General features: G+C 36.6%; 1 protein-coding gene across 1 annotated transcript; it reads right to left on the reverse strand.

Annotated features, from left to right (window-relative positions):
* Nucleotides 1-1,674: 1,674 nt before the first annotated feature.
* Nucleotides 1,675-7,042, reverse strand: LOC138853297 (zinc finger BED domain-containing protein 5-like). Its single transcript, XM_070089251.1, has 3 exons — nt 6,999-7,042; nt 2,807-3,536; nt 1,675-2,541 (listed from the first exon to the last, which is right to left on the reverse strand). Exons 1-3 carry the CDS (start codon nt 7,040-7,042, stop codon nt 1,921-1,923), a joined length of 1,395 nt encoding a protein of 464 aa, XP_069945352.1. The 3' UTR covers nt 1,675-1,920.
* Between the last annotated feature and the right edge of the window lie 12,146 nt (nt 7,043-19,188).

Here is a 19,188-nt window from a genome sequence, read left to right on the forward strand (position 1 = left end):
TTCACATATAGTGTCAGATGTTGCCTGGATCGTTATGTGTTTATATATTGTGTTATTGACGTTGTCCTTGTTCAAGTCATTTTTTAATTTTAAGCGAACAAGGGAATGTGGAATGTATTCATTGGTGGGGGGGGGGGGAGTGTAAGCAATAATGAGTAGGTTCCACTATATCCATGAACCCTTGTGTACTTGTGAAACAACGTACGTGGAAGCAGTCTGTAGGCTGTGTTAAGTTTATTTTAATATATTTATGTTTGTGCTTATTCAGTAGATTGTGTAGTGAATGTTTATTGCTCATCACCAGTGTCAATGTTACATATTGATATATGTACCTATATATATATTTGTACATGAAGCTTTAAATAAAATATAAAAAAAATTATAGGGAAAGCACTACAGTGGATCAAAAGAATACTTAACAAGCAGGAAACAGCGAGTTATTGTCAGGGAGGAGGTGTAGGAATGGGCGAGTGTGATAAGTGGGAGTTCCACAAACGTCACTACTTGCATCAGTGCTCATTATTGTGTATGCAAAAGAGATGACAGAGGAACTCGAGTCAGAGGTATCACTGTTCTCACATGATGTGCAACTTACGTGAACAATACAAACAGGAGTAGACGAGAAATTACTTCAAATGTAATACACACAAGTTGCATGATTGGTCTGGCAAGTGGAATTTAACCCCAGCAAATACAAAATTATGAAATTCAGAGAAGGGCAAAGACGATACATTACTTGAATAGCTAAAATTATCTAGATGTATTTCAGTCACTGCGCGAACCAAGGAAGGTATCCCCGAATTCCATAAACTCAGTCCCTTGCCTCAAAGCACGCGATTGGAATAGCGCAGAGTGCGGCAAAAGTTGATAACGCAGATAAATATTAGGGTTGAAAACCTAAATGGAATAAAGGAGGCATTCATTAGTCATCATATGGAAACTAATATCTAGATTTCTTCAATATAAATTGTAAATTAGGACATAAATATTCCAAATGTAATTCTAACTTTTGAAAGAGACCAAAGAGACCAGTAACCTAAAATGCACAAGAACATACATCTTGAAGCCTCTTAGAGGCTGCATTATCACTTTATATGCATGGAAAGATTAAATATAGTTAGATGAGGCACTCAGAAATTCTCACATAAAAAGTAGTATTTCATTTTTTCCAATTTCTTCCAAAATAGAAACCGGAACCTATGTGGGCTAAAGTCAGTCTAAACCGGAATTTAAGACAGAAAATACGTAAGTTTTTTATAAGCCTTATTTCAGTGGTTCCCAAACTTTTTCAGCTTGTTACCCAATTTAACATGCCACATAAAGCATGTTACCCCTTTCACAAAATGTTGTTATTATTGATATATATGGCTAAATTAAAACACTTGAGATATTTTCTTTTATTTATTGTATTTGAACATTGTGCATCTCTAATGACTATTACCAAAGATGTCAAGAACATCAGTGGGATGGATGGAGTTGCATACTTGAAGCTAGTTTAGGAATTCTTGGCTTCGTGGTTGAAAGTGCCAGCCTGGCATCGTTTGCAACATTCAAGCGAGTCCTCTTTTTTGTTTTCATACCCAGCACAGTTGAGAAGCCCTTCTCGCACAGATACGTTGTTGAGAATGATACCAACAACTTCAAGGCTCTCTTGGACAGAGTTGGCGAGTCAGGTAGTCGTGAAATCCAAAAGGAATCTGCATTTTGGTTTTGGAATTCGATTTTCAAGGCTTCATTGGCTCGCATTGTGATCCACTCCTCCTTTGCAGGGAAATCATCATCATGAATGGCATCATCAGGTACAGAGAAGGGATGAATGATCCACTGAAGAGTGGCTGTTTCTTGGTCACTCTCTGGAAAGTAGTGATGCATGCTTGTTTCAAGCCCCTTCAAATGGTCGCTCATTTCTTTGTTGATGGTCTATAGAAGTGATCCAGTATCATGACTATTCTCCTCAACAAACTGGTCTAGGGTGGGAAACTGGGCGATCACTCCTTTCTCCAAGCGCCGAATCCAGAGTCTCAGTTTCCCCAGAAATGCAGTCACAGTGTGATGGGCATCAATGACAGTCGTGTTTCGGCCCTGGAGTTGCAGATTACCACTGTTCAGCTCCGCAAATATGTCAGCCAAGTAACAAAGTCGAGCAAGCCACTCCTTATCGGTGAACTTGGTAGCAAAAGGAGATCCTTTTTGTTCCAGGAATTCCTGAACAGCATTTCGGAGCTCAATGACTCGACGTACAACCTTGCCTCGTGACAACCAGCGAACATCGGTGTGGTAGAGCAGAACTTGATACTGCTCTCCCATTTCCTTGCACAGCTCCTTGAATATGCGCGAATTCACATCTCTGGACTTGATGAAGTTGACGATTTTCAACACATCTTCAAACACTAACTTCAGATTACCAGGCAGGCTTTTCGATCCAAGAGAGTACCGATGAATGATGCAGTGATCTACAGAAATTTCTGGATTGATAGCTTGTATGAGGCCCCGTAATCCACGATGACCACCCATCATCGACGGTGCTCCATCGACGGAGACCTGGAATAAAAAGAAAAATTATTATAGACTGCGTCAGTTAGTCATTGTTACTTATCTTTTGCGTTATAATTATATGGTTTTAATTAATTATTTCGGTACTTGAGTATTTCAGTACGACAGGCACGATATTTTTTGTGTGAATCATGTACAAAATATTAGCTACACTACAGTTACTTGTACAATAAATAAAACTGTATATGACTATATGCCGTGTAATTCATTGTATTTATACTAATTTAGACTTTATATAAACATCGTTTCCTACCTGTTGAACGCTGTTCCAATCCAATCCATTCTTGGTAAAGAAACTGTTGATGATATTGAAGACATCTTTTCCCTTTGTGGTTGTCAGCAGATCCTCGCATAATAGGAACTCTTCTTCGATCTTGTCCTGGTGGACGTAACGGACGAACCCAAGGAGAACAGCACAACTGGCTACGTCACACGATTCATCAAATTGCAAGGAGAATTTGCCATATGAGCTTTCTTTGATCTCTGTTGTAACTTGGGACAGGATATCTGATGCCATGTCATCGACTCGTCGGCGGATGGTGTTGTTTGATAGAGATATGACACTCAGTTTCTTCGCTTGATCCTCCCCACATACCTTGCTTACCATCTCGTATGCACAAGGCATAATCAGATTCTCTGCAATGGTGTGGCATTTCTGTTGTTCGGCAATTTTATATGCAACACAGTAGGATGCTTCGACCGCAGCTTGAAGCTTTTGGGCTTGAATTCCAGATGAGCCGAACTGGATATTCTTCAGTGCTACAGCCTGGCGCTGAAAATAAGCCTGATCCTTATTTTGAAGATTTGGATGGCACTTCTGGAGGTGAGCTGAGAGTTTTGATGGCTTGAGGCTTTCATTTGTCAACACTTTGTGACATGCCACACATTGTGGCCGATCCTCTTCACCAGAAGTTAAATTCACAAAGCCATGGTGAAGAAAGGCGTCAGTGTAGGTGCGCTTTTTGGACATTTTCTTGTTCAATCTGCAGAAAAAGAATATCCATGCATACACTGCAAAATGCAAGGTACATAATTTCTCGCATGGCAGCTAACACAAGTTCACTGATGCAAGCACACACGCATACATTCAAAATTGTCAGGCTGCAAGTATCATGCTTGTCAGCACAAGAGCACCGTGTAGCGCGAGACTACAGTGAACGTATACAGCCTCGCATACTCTGCTAATCCTAGCAAAACCATTGAAAACGTAAGAACCACACATACATTATATATAAAATTAATAATAGCTACAAATTCACAGTAACAGTGGGTAAATACTAACTATATGCTGCACAGGGCAGTACACATACATACCAGCTTATGTCTACCTCGGCTGATGCTCACAGATAAACTGACAGTGTGAAATAGAGGCAGCCTCAGGAAGTGAGTGACGCATACTGGACAGGTCGATCTGGGCTACTGAGTGACTTTTGTCCTGAAGCATACTTGTCAAAATACTTTTGGGTTTCCACACACTTAGCTATATATTTCTTCTTTTCTAATACTGTATATTAGTTTTTGATGTTTATTGTTATTTGGTTTAACTTTATTATTTACTTATAATAGGTTTACTTTACAACTTCATATACTAAGACATAGTTAACAATAATCCTCATACCGGGTACCGCATTGTTTTCTTGATTTTCAGAATTCATAACTTTTTTTCTGTCACCCCTCCATTACCCACCAAAAATGGTTAAATTACCCCCAGGGGGTAATTTACCCCCAGTTTGGGAACCACTGCCTTATTTACATTACATTCAAATGTTTTAGAGAGGTCTTAAAGACACTGACGTTGCAGACACATAAAAGAACATTAGTGTAATTTAACCAATGATTACCATATCAAGCCAAACACTGAGAGTTATTCAGTGATCAGAAGTGATATTTTCCAGTTATTTTACAGAAACCAGGTTGATAAATAAAATTAGCGTATCATAACTTTCTCTAGTATCAAGAGAATATTTTCCTGGGGAAACATATCAGTACTAAAAGTTTAATGCTGGCTAAAAGATGCATTTTCCAGTTATTGGACAGAATCCAACAAAATTTGTGCCTATACTACCCTGACCCATGAAATGTTCTATACATTTCATACGATGCATCAGGCATTGAGAACTGATGCCGTTCAGAATAATATTTTAATCAAAAGAAAGCATTAAAAACGTAAGGATCATATAGCACCTGTGGAATGGGAGACATTAAATGAAGCGGATGATAAGTCTGGTTTCTTGGATCAAAAACTCCACACCAGTATCAAGGTAAAAATAATGAAAAAAGGTAAAATAATACGCACTATTCCGACGTTAAAATGGCCAGTCAAGGAGCCATTTTCTAACAATCATACGGAAACAAAAATAAGGGACTGGCGGCCTATATAGCATTGAGCACCCTCCACCCATGTATTCAAACAGTTCCTTGAATTTTGTCCAACATGCATTATACAAGCGTTGAAATTCTGAAGCCGATCGAATAAGGCGTTCTTGTGTAATACGCGATTATTTGTGATAAAGCAAATGTAAATGTTTCAAAAAAAATAAAGTTTTTTTTTTCATAAACTTAAAACGTCATAAGTCCTAGCATTTTATTTTTTTTTCAGATTATTTTTTACATTTAAATTCTATTTATAATTCTCTACAAACCTGTGAGAAAAACGTTATATTCGGATTTTCTGAAAAACCTAATTTAATTAAACAAGAAAAAAATACAAAATTGGAACCCATACAACTCAAAGATAAAGATACATCAGCACTTAAGGTTTTAACTAATCAGAAGAGTCATTCACTAGTTATTACATGAAAAATTAACTGATTAATAAATTAACAAAATGAAATTTACACAGTTCAAAGTGAGTGACAAGCCACGTTTTAATAAAGCCTAAAAATGATAACAAATTTAAACTGATCAGAAAAGATATTTTGGAGTAATCTGATTCTAACGATTCTACTTTTTTTTTAATTCGGTACAAATTTCCACTTATTTGTACTAAACTTATGGGTTAACATCCGTATAGTAGAATGCATCAACAATAATATTTTGATGTCAATCAGAAAAAAGCATTCCTTAGCATTATGAACACGGGTATAGTCTTGTGGTATGTACACCTGCTCGTAGCATGATTAACCAAGCTAGGAATGAGAAACGAATTAAAGTCAGCAGTGAGTAAATACTTAATATATTTCCCTCATCAATATGAGTGCAAGTATGTTTATGTGTACAATGTATATACACTATGTAGAAATAGAATGTTTGCTAGCCAGAGACACAGTGAGAACCGTGGGCGACCAGACTTGAAGTAACTCTGCCAATTATAATCCACGAGTCTCAGACATTGCTTTACAACTTTGGCAGGCTTCCTTGTGATTGGCTGGGTTGAACTAAGCTGCTAGCATAACAAATGGGCCCCCACTTGTTATGTCATGAGGGTTCGTCAGGAGATATTGGAGTAAGAAATAAACACGTTGGATGTCTTGGAGGAGTATACTTAAGAGTCTAAACGAGAACCCAGGTCATGCACTATGCCTAGCATGGAACCGAGGATGAACACTGTGACCTACGGCTCACATGTGAAAGGTCTTGTGATGTCACAGCTAGAAGGGAGCCTATCTATAAAATGGCTGGGATTATCTAAGTATACTACACAAGTACACAGTAACACTACTGACAGCTTGGTTACAGTAACATATGGCATCCCGACATACAGCTAACTTATACACATTATAGATTGTAGGCATTATGGCTCTGAGTTGATTCTATACAACATCAATGTACACAACAGTTGAACATAGAGAACTATACAAAAGGATGATAACTGATTGTAATGCATTACAAATTATATCACACTTCATGGTAATTGATAAAATAAATAATGGTATAGTACAATAAAAGAGACTGAGATAGAAACAGAGAAGATTGGTTGATCTGTATTCATGTGATCTATGGATTCTGAGAAAAGATACTTATAAAGAAGAAAGTTTTTAACAGAAAAGGCAGACTTGGTGCACACAACACTTTTACTATTAAATCTCAGAATTCAGAGAGAATGTGAACACTTAATTTTTTTTTTAACAACAATAAGCTGATATGATAAACACACAGTTGAAATGCTCTGTAGACTAGATCATCTATCTATTTATCTGTGGAGATTATTTACATTAAACCCCAACTCTGCTTGGGTAAGATTTACATATGAGGAGTGGTCATCATCTCTGGATGGGGGGGGGGGGGTCAAACTCTGCTGCAACAGCAAACACATGCCGTGGCTGAGAAAGATCTGAATCGGAATTTACAAATGATACTTGTGGATTCCTGTACATAAGGAATAGGGACAATCAGGTTATTCGTTTGTCTGGTTGTTAGAAATAGAGGGTACTAAGTCAGGAGGATTGTCAGTGTCTGTTGCATTTGACTGAATATTAGGAACCTCATCATCATCGCATACTAACTTTACTCGATATGAACCAACAAACTTTTGACCGAACTTAGGCATTGCGGTTGTTTTATTAAAGTTAGTCAGCATACCTCTCGAACCTACTTTAATTTTGGTTGGTTTTGCTCGAGTATTAGTGGCTCTGGTAAATTCTGTTTTATAAAGTATTTCTCAGATTGTTCTGGTACGAGTCACTAGGAATCATCAGGAACATAATTTGGTTTTGGGTTAGAATATAATAAGCGCTTATATACCCCATACATTGCATAATGTGGAGTATCACCTATAGAAACACTGTAAGCAGAATTTATGGCACACTTAACATCAGGTACGTAGATGAATGGTTCAGAGAACCGAGAAGTTGATAAATTAGACACATATGCAACATTTGGGTATCTTTATTAACGAAACGTTTCACCACAAACTGGCTTCATCAGTCCATTCTCCTTTGTATGGACTGATGAAGCCACTGTCCCGAAACATTTCCTCAATAAAGATATATTCAAGTGTTGAACATCAGGTATAACTTCATCCCAGGTTGCATTATTAGAATTAACAGTGCCTCTCAACACATCGAGTACTTTCTTATTGAAGGAATGGACAGGCTTGGTGGAGTAGATAGACTCTGCCTGGTTGAAATAGTAAATTGTATAACCAGAAATATTAGCAATGGAGAAATGGATCTTACCAACTCTTGCAGCGTATAATGATTGCTCGACATACAAATCTTTTACTTTGCAAGGATAACTGTCAACTAGGATGTTATCACCATCTGGAACACTAGGGACAACAACACTGTAGTGAATGCACTAGCCGCGACAGAAACATCTTTCTGCAGACGGCCTGTAACGTCAACAAGAGATGGCATTACTAGTTTCAAGTAGTCGTTTTTCAGTAAGGCGTCTCCTGTGGAGGAACAACCATTTGAACAAGTAGCCATCACAGGGATAGTAGTCTTAGTACCCAAGGTTATCTGAGGTTCCTCTGAAACCCGAGGCAACTATACTCTATCCTGCGTGCAAGATATTGAATTCCAGACAGGAGTGATAGTTTTACCAGTGCCTGACCGCTTGGTTATGATAATAGGCAATGTACGTATCTATAAGGACTTAATATGAACTTCACATTCCGCATCAGTGTGACAAATTTCGGATACAAGATGTGTGAACAACTATATTGCGTAAGACCTAGTGTAGTCTGTCGGTCGGGAAGGGATCATTAGGGTTCTGCACAGGTACAACACTGGCCTGACTAACATTATTCACTAAGGCATTGCTGACATTGCTCAAAGGTAGTTGAGACACGATTTCAGAGAAATTGCACATAGACAATGAAAGCAAAAAAATTGACAAAAAAAAAGTATATGACAAAATTGTAAGTAAATTGAAAATAAAGATGCTTAACTAACTCTGTATAAATAAATGAAAGTTACAAAACACTGAATGTGAAAAGAAAATTCATTGAAATTTACTTCAGTAAATAAAGAAATGGAAAATTCAAAAGGAAAAGGAATATTTCTGTAACTTGAATTAATTTTGAAAGTGATCTGTCTGTACTCCCAATTCAATGAAGAAATGTTAATAATAAAATTGTAAACCAAGACAAATAAAATAAAATAAAAAAAAAATGGAAGCAATTGCAACTATGCCGGAAAAATAATTTTTTTAAAGATGGCACAAAAACAAAAAAAAAATATTATTCAATGATAAACACAAAAAAAAAATAATAAGATGAAAAAAAGGACACTCAATTAGTAATATATTGAGAATATTGCAATTGATTATAATGTATCACTATTTTGGAAATACTTATTAATTACTGAAAAAACAGCTCACAAGAATAACGGAGTACAAATTATGAAGGAGAATAATCACTACAGGACAACAATATGAAATATGCAATAAAATAATTTGCAGAATCAGTTAGCGTATCAATAGAGATTGCACACACAGAAAATAGTTTACTTTGAAAATTACACTAAGATTGACAAAGTTGCAGGAAACACAGATCAAACATCAAGGTTCACTCACTACACTAACTGAATTAACTGTCTTGTACTATGGTCTTGCTTTGAAAAAAAATAATTAATTGTCTTGCTTGGCACAAGATACAGTACTACAGTCTGCAAAAGTTCAAACAAATGAGACACTGTATATAAAATATTTAACACAGAATAAAAATGGTGATTTAGCATGCAGGAGAAAGAAGTGAATGAATCAACACATAGAATTAACAGAAAAACACAGGAAAAATGCAGTAAAAATAAGTCAAGACACTGCAAAAAATTTAATGGCACACAACAACAAAATAAGGTAGATTGTACAACACTTAATGAACACAGCTGGTAAAAAAATAAACAGTTCACAAGGAGTGAATGACAGAGAAATTAAAAAAAAAATACTGGACACAATAGACAAATAATACATGTGTGTATATTCACGAGAAAATATTACTTCAGGTTGGCGAAAATGGGAAACGATAACAAACATATAAAAGAAATAAACACAACAATGAACGATAACACAGCACTAGGAAATATTGCAGATCAACGAGTCACATGGAACACACAGAAGAACATAAATTTACACTAGGACACAAGAGTCTCTAACAACAACAACAAATCACTGTAGATGTAGGAAATGTCTCAACACATGCAAATGTCTCTATAATGATTGAAGAACTGGAAGCAACATCAGAAGCAGGAGGATGGTATATGGATAGAAGAATGGCGCACGTGGTTGGCTTTGCGTGGGTAGCGTACGCGGGCTGAGTGAACACGTGGCCCGCGCTGAGTCTGGCTGGGTGGCATCTGGTACTCCACACTAAAACTCACGTAGCATAAGCCTGGGTGGCTTAATAATTTCGGCAAAGGTATCCTTGATCATCGTTGGAATTTTTGTGATGGATTCGACTGTGACACGCCATGAAACTTCTTTAGAAACATTCTTTTAAATCACAGAATGGTGAAGCCCGAACCCATGACAAGCAAGTCTTGAAATTCACCGGCCAGTTTGTTAACCACTGAACCTATTCAAATGCCGACGAGGAGGTAAGTACTACACATGCACAGAAGTTAGGAATCTTTACTCCGAAACTTTTCGCCTACATCAGTCAAATACAGAGGTAACAAATATGGAGACAGCAGAAAGCAATGGAGAAGTAATGACTAAGTGATCATTGACTCAACTATGAAGGAGTTTAACGTAGTCGGTCTCTCAGCCTGAATATTGTATTTAACTTTATCGTCATGAACAATGTGAAGGTAAAGGCGCGCCTCACCTCGGACACTATAAAAAGCATATATATTGTGATATTTGCCTTTCCCATAATTATACTAAAGAAGCTTCATCGAAGTTCCCAAAACTTAGCGAGTATAATTATTTTTGTAAATCATATATCCAACCCTAATTGCGAGCAAATGTGTAGAGGTTTCTCTTCACATTGGCGGACATTAATATGAAAAAAATAATTCAGAAAAGTCATTGCTAATTAAAATGCATGTAGGATAAACTAATAAAGGGAAATTAAATGTTTATTGAAATCTATTCCCAAGTCTCTTGTAAAACTTTACGGCTATCTACGTAGGATGGTAAACGATTGAACCAGCATGAACCTCACATTGCAGAACAAGCAAAGCTGAAAAAACAAAAACAGAAGGAAAAAATAAGCGAAGCAGCAACCTGAGACTAAGAATGGCATCCCTCCGCTAATCCCAAGACATACCTGATAACTTGCAGCGAGAGTTTCCTAATAGATTTAGAAATGAGCGTAGAATCCAATATTGTGATTATATTCAGATAAGGATATTTCAATGATATTCCAATGTTATTTCAACTTTTAAAATTTGAAGTGATAGGCAACTTGTCAGTTACAGGAAAAAAACTGAAAATACCTGTTATTCAGGTATTGGCCATTAGAAAACTGTTCCAATGTGGCAGGTCGTGAGTATTATGTGACCTGAGGAGCAGAAGTGTGTGACCTGGGGAATAGAGGCATGCGACCTGGGTCGAAAGATCGACAGTGCAGCAGCAAAAGTAATTTAGAAGATGCTCCTTGTTCGCTACTTCTTTATTCTCTCATTGTATTAATGTTGGTAGAATTACCGACAATATGTTTGGTAAAATGACACAAGTGCAACTAATGTGACATTCTATTGTGGCAACGTCTCGCTCTCGGCTTGATATAGCTCCTGCAGAGCGAAACGTTGCCACGTTTGCGGTAGACCCCCATATACTCCAGCATCACATGTCCTTAGACATACTGTCTAGTCGCGCCCCAACACAGTATTGATCATAAATTAGACACATGTGCAACACTTGTGTATCTTTAATTAATAAGGAAACGTTTCGCTACACAGTAGCTTCATCAGTCCATACAAAGGAGAATGGTGAAGAACAGGAGGAGTTTGAGGTAATCAGCCCCTCAGCATTGAGTCGATGTAATCAGTCGATTAATCTTGAAAAGAATACAGCATTTGTGCAAAGAAGTGGCTTACATACTGTAGACAGGTGAGGTGCAGCAGTCGTGGGTGGTATCACATTCAACAAATCCAAATGTGATACCATTCCATACTGATGAAGCCACTGTGTGGTGAAACGTTTCCTCATTAAAAATACTCAAATGTTGCACACGTGTCTAATTTATCAACTTGTCGGTTTACTGAACAATTTATCAACATTACAGTAATGGTCAACTGAATGCATTATCTTAAGAAAGGTGAATGTATTGTGATTTTCCTTCGACAAATAAATAAAAATAGAGAAGTAGTTTATTAACACAACAACATTCATCTGGATGTTTTAATCACTTTTATATAAGGTCTTCAATAAGTAACAAGCTCGTTTACAGAGTAAATATATTTCAGAGGAATAAACAATTACTTTAGATATGATCTTTAAGAACAAAGAGGCACGAAACTAACAAATTACAATCTCATACACAATATCTGATCACAACCGTGAATTACTACACTGTGACGTCAAGTAATATTCAAGGATTTGGGAAGTTTATTATACTGAGCCAAGAAGTCAGCTAACTGATTTTATGGAAATTCAAGAGCTCCGCGACCCAGATCAAGATGACGGTAAAACAGGAAGATCATGTATTTCGCAACAACCAGCCCAATAATACGAAATCACTCAGGCATCGGAATAAAATTATAATGCAGGTGGTGAAGAAAAACACACATGTTGCAGAGCTGGATTTCATTGGGACAATAATAGTTTGGTCTACACCGTGTAATGTTTCGTCTCTATTGATATGTTACGCTATTTGTATCCTGAAACGCTAAATGTAAACGAATATACCTCTTTTAAACATCTTCAATATTTACTGGCTTATGCATCTAACGGATAGAATACTTCTCAAAACGATTATTTCATGTAGGTAAAAATTTGTCCTAGATACTAAATTACGTAGTTAAAAATGACTTGGAGCCGGTGAAACCTGTGCCATAATGGAGAATGTCTCTTCTGACCAGCTTCAATCTTTTATCACTGAAGCGTTTTGTTGAACGCAAAGTTTGTGTTACAAGTAGTCCACATTGAACTCAATTCCCTATATTTATTAATAACTGGTGGCATTGATCTCAATTCAGTAACTAAAGAATGCCTCCCCTCTTTTGATAAACTTCAAAATATTCACGCTTATACATTTAATATGAAAGATGATGCCCCAAAAGTTTATTCTCAGTAGAGCCAAATTTGGAAATTTACTCAAACAGTAAACTTAGAATAGTTATATTCACAGCAACTACTTGAAAATTCTTATTTTGTGGTATGAGATTTATTAAAAAAAAAGAAAATCTTAGGTTCGAGATGCGTTTATTTTTTTTTCTGTTTTATTATGTTAATAACGTGGTTTCTTTGTAATAATTAGAGAATACCTCTGCTGATATTTCAAAGTGAACGTCTTAAAAAAATTAAATATTTTTCTTCTTGTACAACTGTAGAGATCTTTAAGACTGTGAATGAGAAATATTAAAAATTCTCATTTTTTTACCTTTTCTAAATTTTCTTTTAATCTGAAATATCTGTAGCAGAGATATTTAAGGCAGGGTAATAAATAAAAGCGTGTTATGTGTTGGAAAACAGGAATAAATAAAGAGGACCTGCTCTGCATGGGTCAGTAGGCCTGTTACAGTGTTCCTTCTTTCTTATGTTCTTATGTTCTATTCTGTCAGTACATACTTGTTGACTTCATATGTCCAAGTGTAACAGACATGCTCCTTCCTATTTGTCTAATATAAACACTGACAGTTCCATAATAATAAACAAATAAATAAATTAATAAATATATATATATATATATATATATATATATATATATATATATATATATATATATATATATATATATATATATATATATATATATATATATATATATATATATATATATATATATATATATATATTAACAAGCCGGCCGTCTCCCACCGAAGCAGGGTGACCCAAAAAAGAAAGAAAATCCCTATATGTATATATATATATATATATATATATATATATATATATATATATATATATATATATATATATATATTTATATATTTATTTATTTATTAATTTATTTATTTGTTTATTATTATGGAACTGTCAGTGTTTATATTAGACAAATAGGAAGGAGCATGTCTGTTACACTTGGACATATGAAGTCAACAAGTATGTACTGACAGAATAGAACATAAGAACATAAGAAAGAAGGAACACTGTAACAGGCCTACTGACCCATGCAGAGCAGGTCCTCTTTATTTATTCCTGTTTTCCATTTATACACCTCGATCATATCCCCCCTAATTCTTCGCCTCTCGAGAGAGTGCAGATTCAGGGCCCTTAGTCTATCCTCATAGGGAAGATTTCTGATACATGGGATCATTTTTGTCATCCTCCTCTGTACGTTTTCCAGAGCATTTATATCCATTATGTAATACGGTGACCAGAACTGAGCAGCACAGTCTAAATGAGGCCTAACCAAGGATATAGAGAGTTGAAGAACAACCTGAGGACTTCTATTATTTATACTTCTAGATATGAAGCCAAGGATTCTGTTAGCCTTATTGCGAACACTAATGCACTGTTGTCTTGGTTTTAGATTTCTGATAACCGGAACTCCTAAATCCTTTTTGCAATCGATAGTATTAAGATCTACATTATTTAGTTTATATGTGGCATGGTTATTTACCTGTCCAACATTTAGAACTTTGCATTTGTCAATATTAAACTGTATCTGCCACTTCTCCGACCATTGCATCAGTCTATTCAAATCATCCTGAAGTGCTCTAGTGTCCTCATTACAATGAATGAATTGGACGGCCTATTTTGGTGTCATCAGCAAATTTGCTTATGTCGCTATTTATCCCCGCATCTATGTCGTTTTTGTAAATTGTGAACAACAACGGGCCCAACACTGACCCCTGAGGGACACCGCTTGTGACATGCCCCCATTCTGATTTCTCCCCATTTATGCAAACTCTCTGCTGCCTATTTGTCAGCCATGCCTCTACCCAGGAAAAAATTTCTCCTCCTATTCCATGTGCCTTAAGTTTTCTCAATAGCCTCTGGTGTGGAACTCTATCGAAAGCCTTACTGAAGTCCATATACACAATATCATATTCATTACCATGATCTACCTTCTCAAACACATTAGAGAAAAAAGCTAGTAAATTTGTAAGACAGGAACGCCCCTTTGTAAAACCGTGTTGAGATTCATTAATCAGTCTGTGCCTATCAAGATGGCTACGAATTGCTTCGGCAATTATTGATTCCATAAATTTTCCCACTATGAAGGTAAGGCTTATTGGTCTATAGTTCGAAGCCAAGGGCCTGTCACCTGCCTTGTAAATAGGTATTACATTTGCCATTTTCCACTTATCAGGCACTATGCCAGTTAAGCCCTTCAGGCCGTTAATTGGAAAACACATTATGATGCATTGTTATGTAATGGTCTTCCATGCTCTTGATCGGCTGCTACCACTGTCACGGTCTGTGCTACTGCTGTAGGCAGGTCCTCTGCTACTCTCTGTCAGTCGGGAGGCACTAGCTTGTAACCCCTTCATAAGGCAAATTGGCATTTGTAGAATATGCGTGTCTTTACACCATACAAGTCAGCAGTAAGCTGCATTCCATCTTTTTCTCCTGTTATTGGGCTCCTAAGTAGTGTGTGTGTGTGTGTATGTGTGTACAATATATGTATATATACCATGTTAGGAACTAGTATACATGAGGGTTTATCTGAAAAGCCCATTTCTATTTTTCTCTGCTCGGGGGGATCTTTTACCATTCGTATCTTTGACCGATTGCACCATAATGATTATTCCACTTCCCTTCTGGTGATCCTAACGATAGAGCTAATCAGTCTCCTGTATATTAGTATATAATAATTACTAATCATTTTATTCAGTTACCTAGATAGTCTGTGATCATTTCAGTGTTACACATTCTAGGGCCAAGGATATTGTATTTCACTTTTTATTATATTCACAATAATTTTATTTATTCAAACTTCCCTACATGATGTACTAATTATCTAATTCGTTCTCAGTTTTAGTTATTAAAATAAAAACACTGAAGTTTTCATGTGCTGTAGCTTAAAGACTGGACTGTCAGACCTCTAGAAATAAGTTGAAATCTGCTAATGTTTTTAAATTTTAAGAACTTATGTAGTGCAGTTAGCTACATCACCCAGTGCGGTGTAACTGTTGTTTATGAATTAATCACTATTAAAAATTAAAATATTGATTCATTTGTTCATTGCCTTCTCGTCTGTGATATGCGAATTCATTGTAACGGGACTAGAATAGAAGTTATGCCACTACATAAACCATTTTCGATCTTTATTTCCTTGTGATAACTTTAGAAAGCCGCTTTTGATTGGCTTCAGCTTTTCAAGACTGATGACTCTTATACTGAAAAAGTCTGGCAGATTTACTGTTGTTTGTAGATGTTATTATACATGTTTTAATTTAAAAATAATAAATCATTAATTTTCATTGAATAACTGTAATATGCTCATTTCTCGAATTTACTAATGTAGTTAATAAACTTACAATTGATGAATTCTGTACAATATATAAAAAGTGCATCTTGTGTCAACTTTAGTTTTCTTTAGTGTCGATGAGTTTTTCCTCAAGGTCAGCCTCACTTGATGTTGGATTGTGTAGGAGTTACATTACCTATTTTACTTAATAAACTGATTTCCATGAAATTATTGAGGAATATCTTTTCTGATTCGTTTTATACCCTACACCTTAGTAGGTGGACTGTATTATTACTGGTGCAGCACAGAAGGAGAACTTGATTATTACTGGTGCAACACTATATGTGGACTGTTATTATTGATGGAGCATTGTAGGTGTACTGTGTTATTATTGGTGCATCACTATAGGTGGATTGTTATTATTGATGCATCATTGTAGGTGTACTGTGTCATTACTGGTGCAGCACTATAGGTGGACTGTGTTATTACTGGTGCAGAACTGTAGGTGGATTGTGTTATTACTGGTGCAGCACTGTAGGTGGATTGTGTTATTACTGGCGCAACACAGTAGGAGAACTGAGTTATTACTGGTGCAGCACTGTAGGAGAATTGGGTTATTACTGGTGCAGTACTGTAGGTGGACTGGGTTATTACTGGTGCAGCACTGTAGGTGGATTGTGTTATTACTGGTGCAACACAGTAGGAGAACTGGGCATTGTAGGTGTACTGTGTTATTACTGGTGCATCACTATAGGTGGACTGTTATTATTGATGGAGCATTGTAGGTGTACTGTGTTATTACTGGTGCAGCACTATAGGTGGACTGTTATTATTGATGCAGCATTGTAGGTGTACTGTGTTATTACTGGTGCAGCACTATAGGTGGACTGTGTTATTACTGGTGCAGCACAGTAGGTGAACTGTGTTACTTCTGCTGCAGTGCATAAGGTGGACTGGGTTATTACTGGTGCAGCACAGTCAGTGGACTAGGTTATTACTGGTGCGCCACAGTAGGTGGACTGTGTTATTATTGGTGCATGTCTAAGACTTTAAATTGATAGATTATAGAGGTAAGGGTGTCTGTGGGAAACAATCAGGCTGCAGTATTAAGGCTGAATACAACAGATATAACCAGGATACCTCTGGGACATGTTTAAAAGACAATATTCGAAATATAGTTGCTAGTAATGGCAAAGCAATTGATCAACAAAGAGAGATAGTACAGGGCAACGAGTGACTAGCTCCCTTAAGGTTTACTATACAAATAGTAGGAGGCTAAGAAATAAGATAGATGAGCTAAGATTACTTGCAAGTGCAGGTAATATATATATTATTGCTATAACAGAGATCTGGTTCAACTTGAAAGATGGAGAAATGCCTTCTGAATGAAACATACAGGGTTATAAACTATTCCGCTCTGATAGGGTCAACAGGAAGGGTGGAGGAGTGGCGATGTATGTTGGACATAATTTAAATTGTTGTGTTAGACAATATATAAGATTAGAAACATCGGACACAGAATCTGTTTGGCTACAGTTTCTCGAGGGTCGTGAAAAGTTAATTTTGGGTGTGATTTATAGGCCCCCAAAACCTTAATAGGGAGTGCAGTAAGCTGCTATAGCACGAAATTCATAAGGCATCTAGATATGAAAATGTAGTGTTAATGGGAGATTTTAACTTTAAACAAATTGATTGGTGCAATGTGACAGGAAATCTTGAGTCTAGTGACTTTCTTAATACGGTTTAGGATTGCTTCTTAAAACAGTTTGTGACAGAGCCAACTAGAGGAAACAACCTGATTGACTTGGTTCTTGCCAACAAAAAATTACTAATCAATAATCTTGAGGTTAATGACGAGCTTGGGAACAGCAATCACAAATCACCTAGTTTCAATATATCATGGAATTAGCGAGATAACTGCAATCAAGTCTCTGTCCCAGACTTCTGCTTGGTCAATTTCATGGCACTGAAAAATTACCTGGGTGGGCTATATTGGGATGACTTGAATATGGGTCAGGTTGGTGGTGTTGGTTGCCAATATGACGTTTTTCAGAGCATAGTTCTAGCTGCCCAGACAACTTTTGTTCCAAGAAGGGAAATTAGATCTAGCAAAAATGTTCCCAAACGGATGAACAGTAGATTAAAACATCTCATTGGTCAAAAGAGAGGCATATACAGGCATATCAAAAGAGGGAATGGGCACTTAAGAAATCAATATATTCAATTAAAGAGAGAAATAGAAAAAGGAATAAGAAAAGCAAAAAGGGATTATGAATCTAAGGTCGCAAGGGATTCGAAGACTAACCCAAAAGGGTTCTTTCAGGTATACAGAAGTAAGATTAGGGACAACACAAGCCCACTTTTGAGTAGCTCAGGTCAGATCACTGACATTAACAGGGATATGTGTGAAATTTTCAAAATCTTATTTCCTCTCAGTCTTTACTCAGGAAGATACTTGCGAAATTCCAGAAATAATAAATTACGTAGAATAGGACGATAATAAACTATGCACGACTGCAGTAACTAGTGACATGGTCCTCATACAAAAAGAGAAATTTAAAGGAATGTAAAGAGGAACTTAGCAAACCTTTGGCTAATCTTTTCAACATATCACTACAAATTGGCATAGTGCCTGATAAGTGGAAAATGACAATGTAATACCTATTTACAAGGCAGGTGATACGTCCTTAGCTTCGAACTATAGACCAATAAGCCTTACCTCCATAGTGGGAAAATTTATGGAATCAATAATTGCCGAGGCAATTCGTAGCCATCTTGAAAGGCATAAATTGATTAATGAATTCCAACACGGTTTTAGGAAGGGGCGTTCCAGTCTTACGAACTTACTAACTTTTTTCACTAAGGTATTTGAGGAGGTAAATCATGGTATTGAATATGATATTGTGTATATTAGTAAGATTTTCGATAGAGTTCCACATCAGAGGCTATTGAGGAAACTTAAGGCACACAGAATAGGAGGAGAAATTTTTTCTTGGGTAGAGCCATGGTTGACAAATAGGCAGCAGAGAGTTTGCATAAATGGGGAGAAATCAGAATGGGGCACGTCGCAAGCGTTGTTCCACAGGGGGTCAGTGTTGGACCCCTTGTTGTTCACAATGACATGAACGACACAGATGAGGGAATAAATAGCGACATAAGCAAATTTGCTGATGACACCAAAATAGTCCGTCCAATTCCTTCTAATGAGGACACTAGAGCACTCCAGTATG

This window comes from Cherax quadricarinatus, chromosome 27 (assembly GCF_038502225.1).
Source record: "Cherax quadricarinatus isolate ZL_2023a chromosome 27, ASM3850222v1, whole genome shotgun sequence".
Classification (NCBI taxonomy): domain Eukaryota; kingdom Metazoa; phylum Arthropoda; class Malacostraca; order Decapoda; family Parastacidae; genus Cherax; species Cherax quadricarinatus.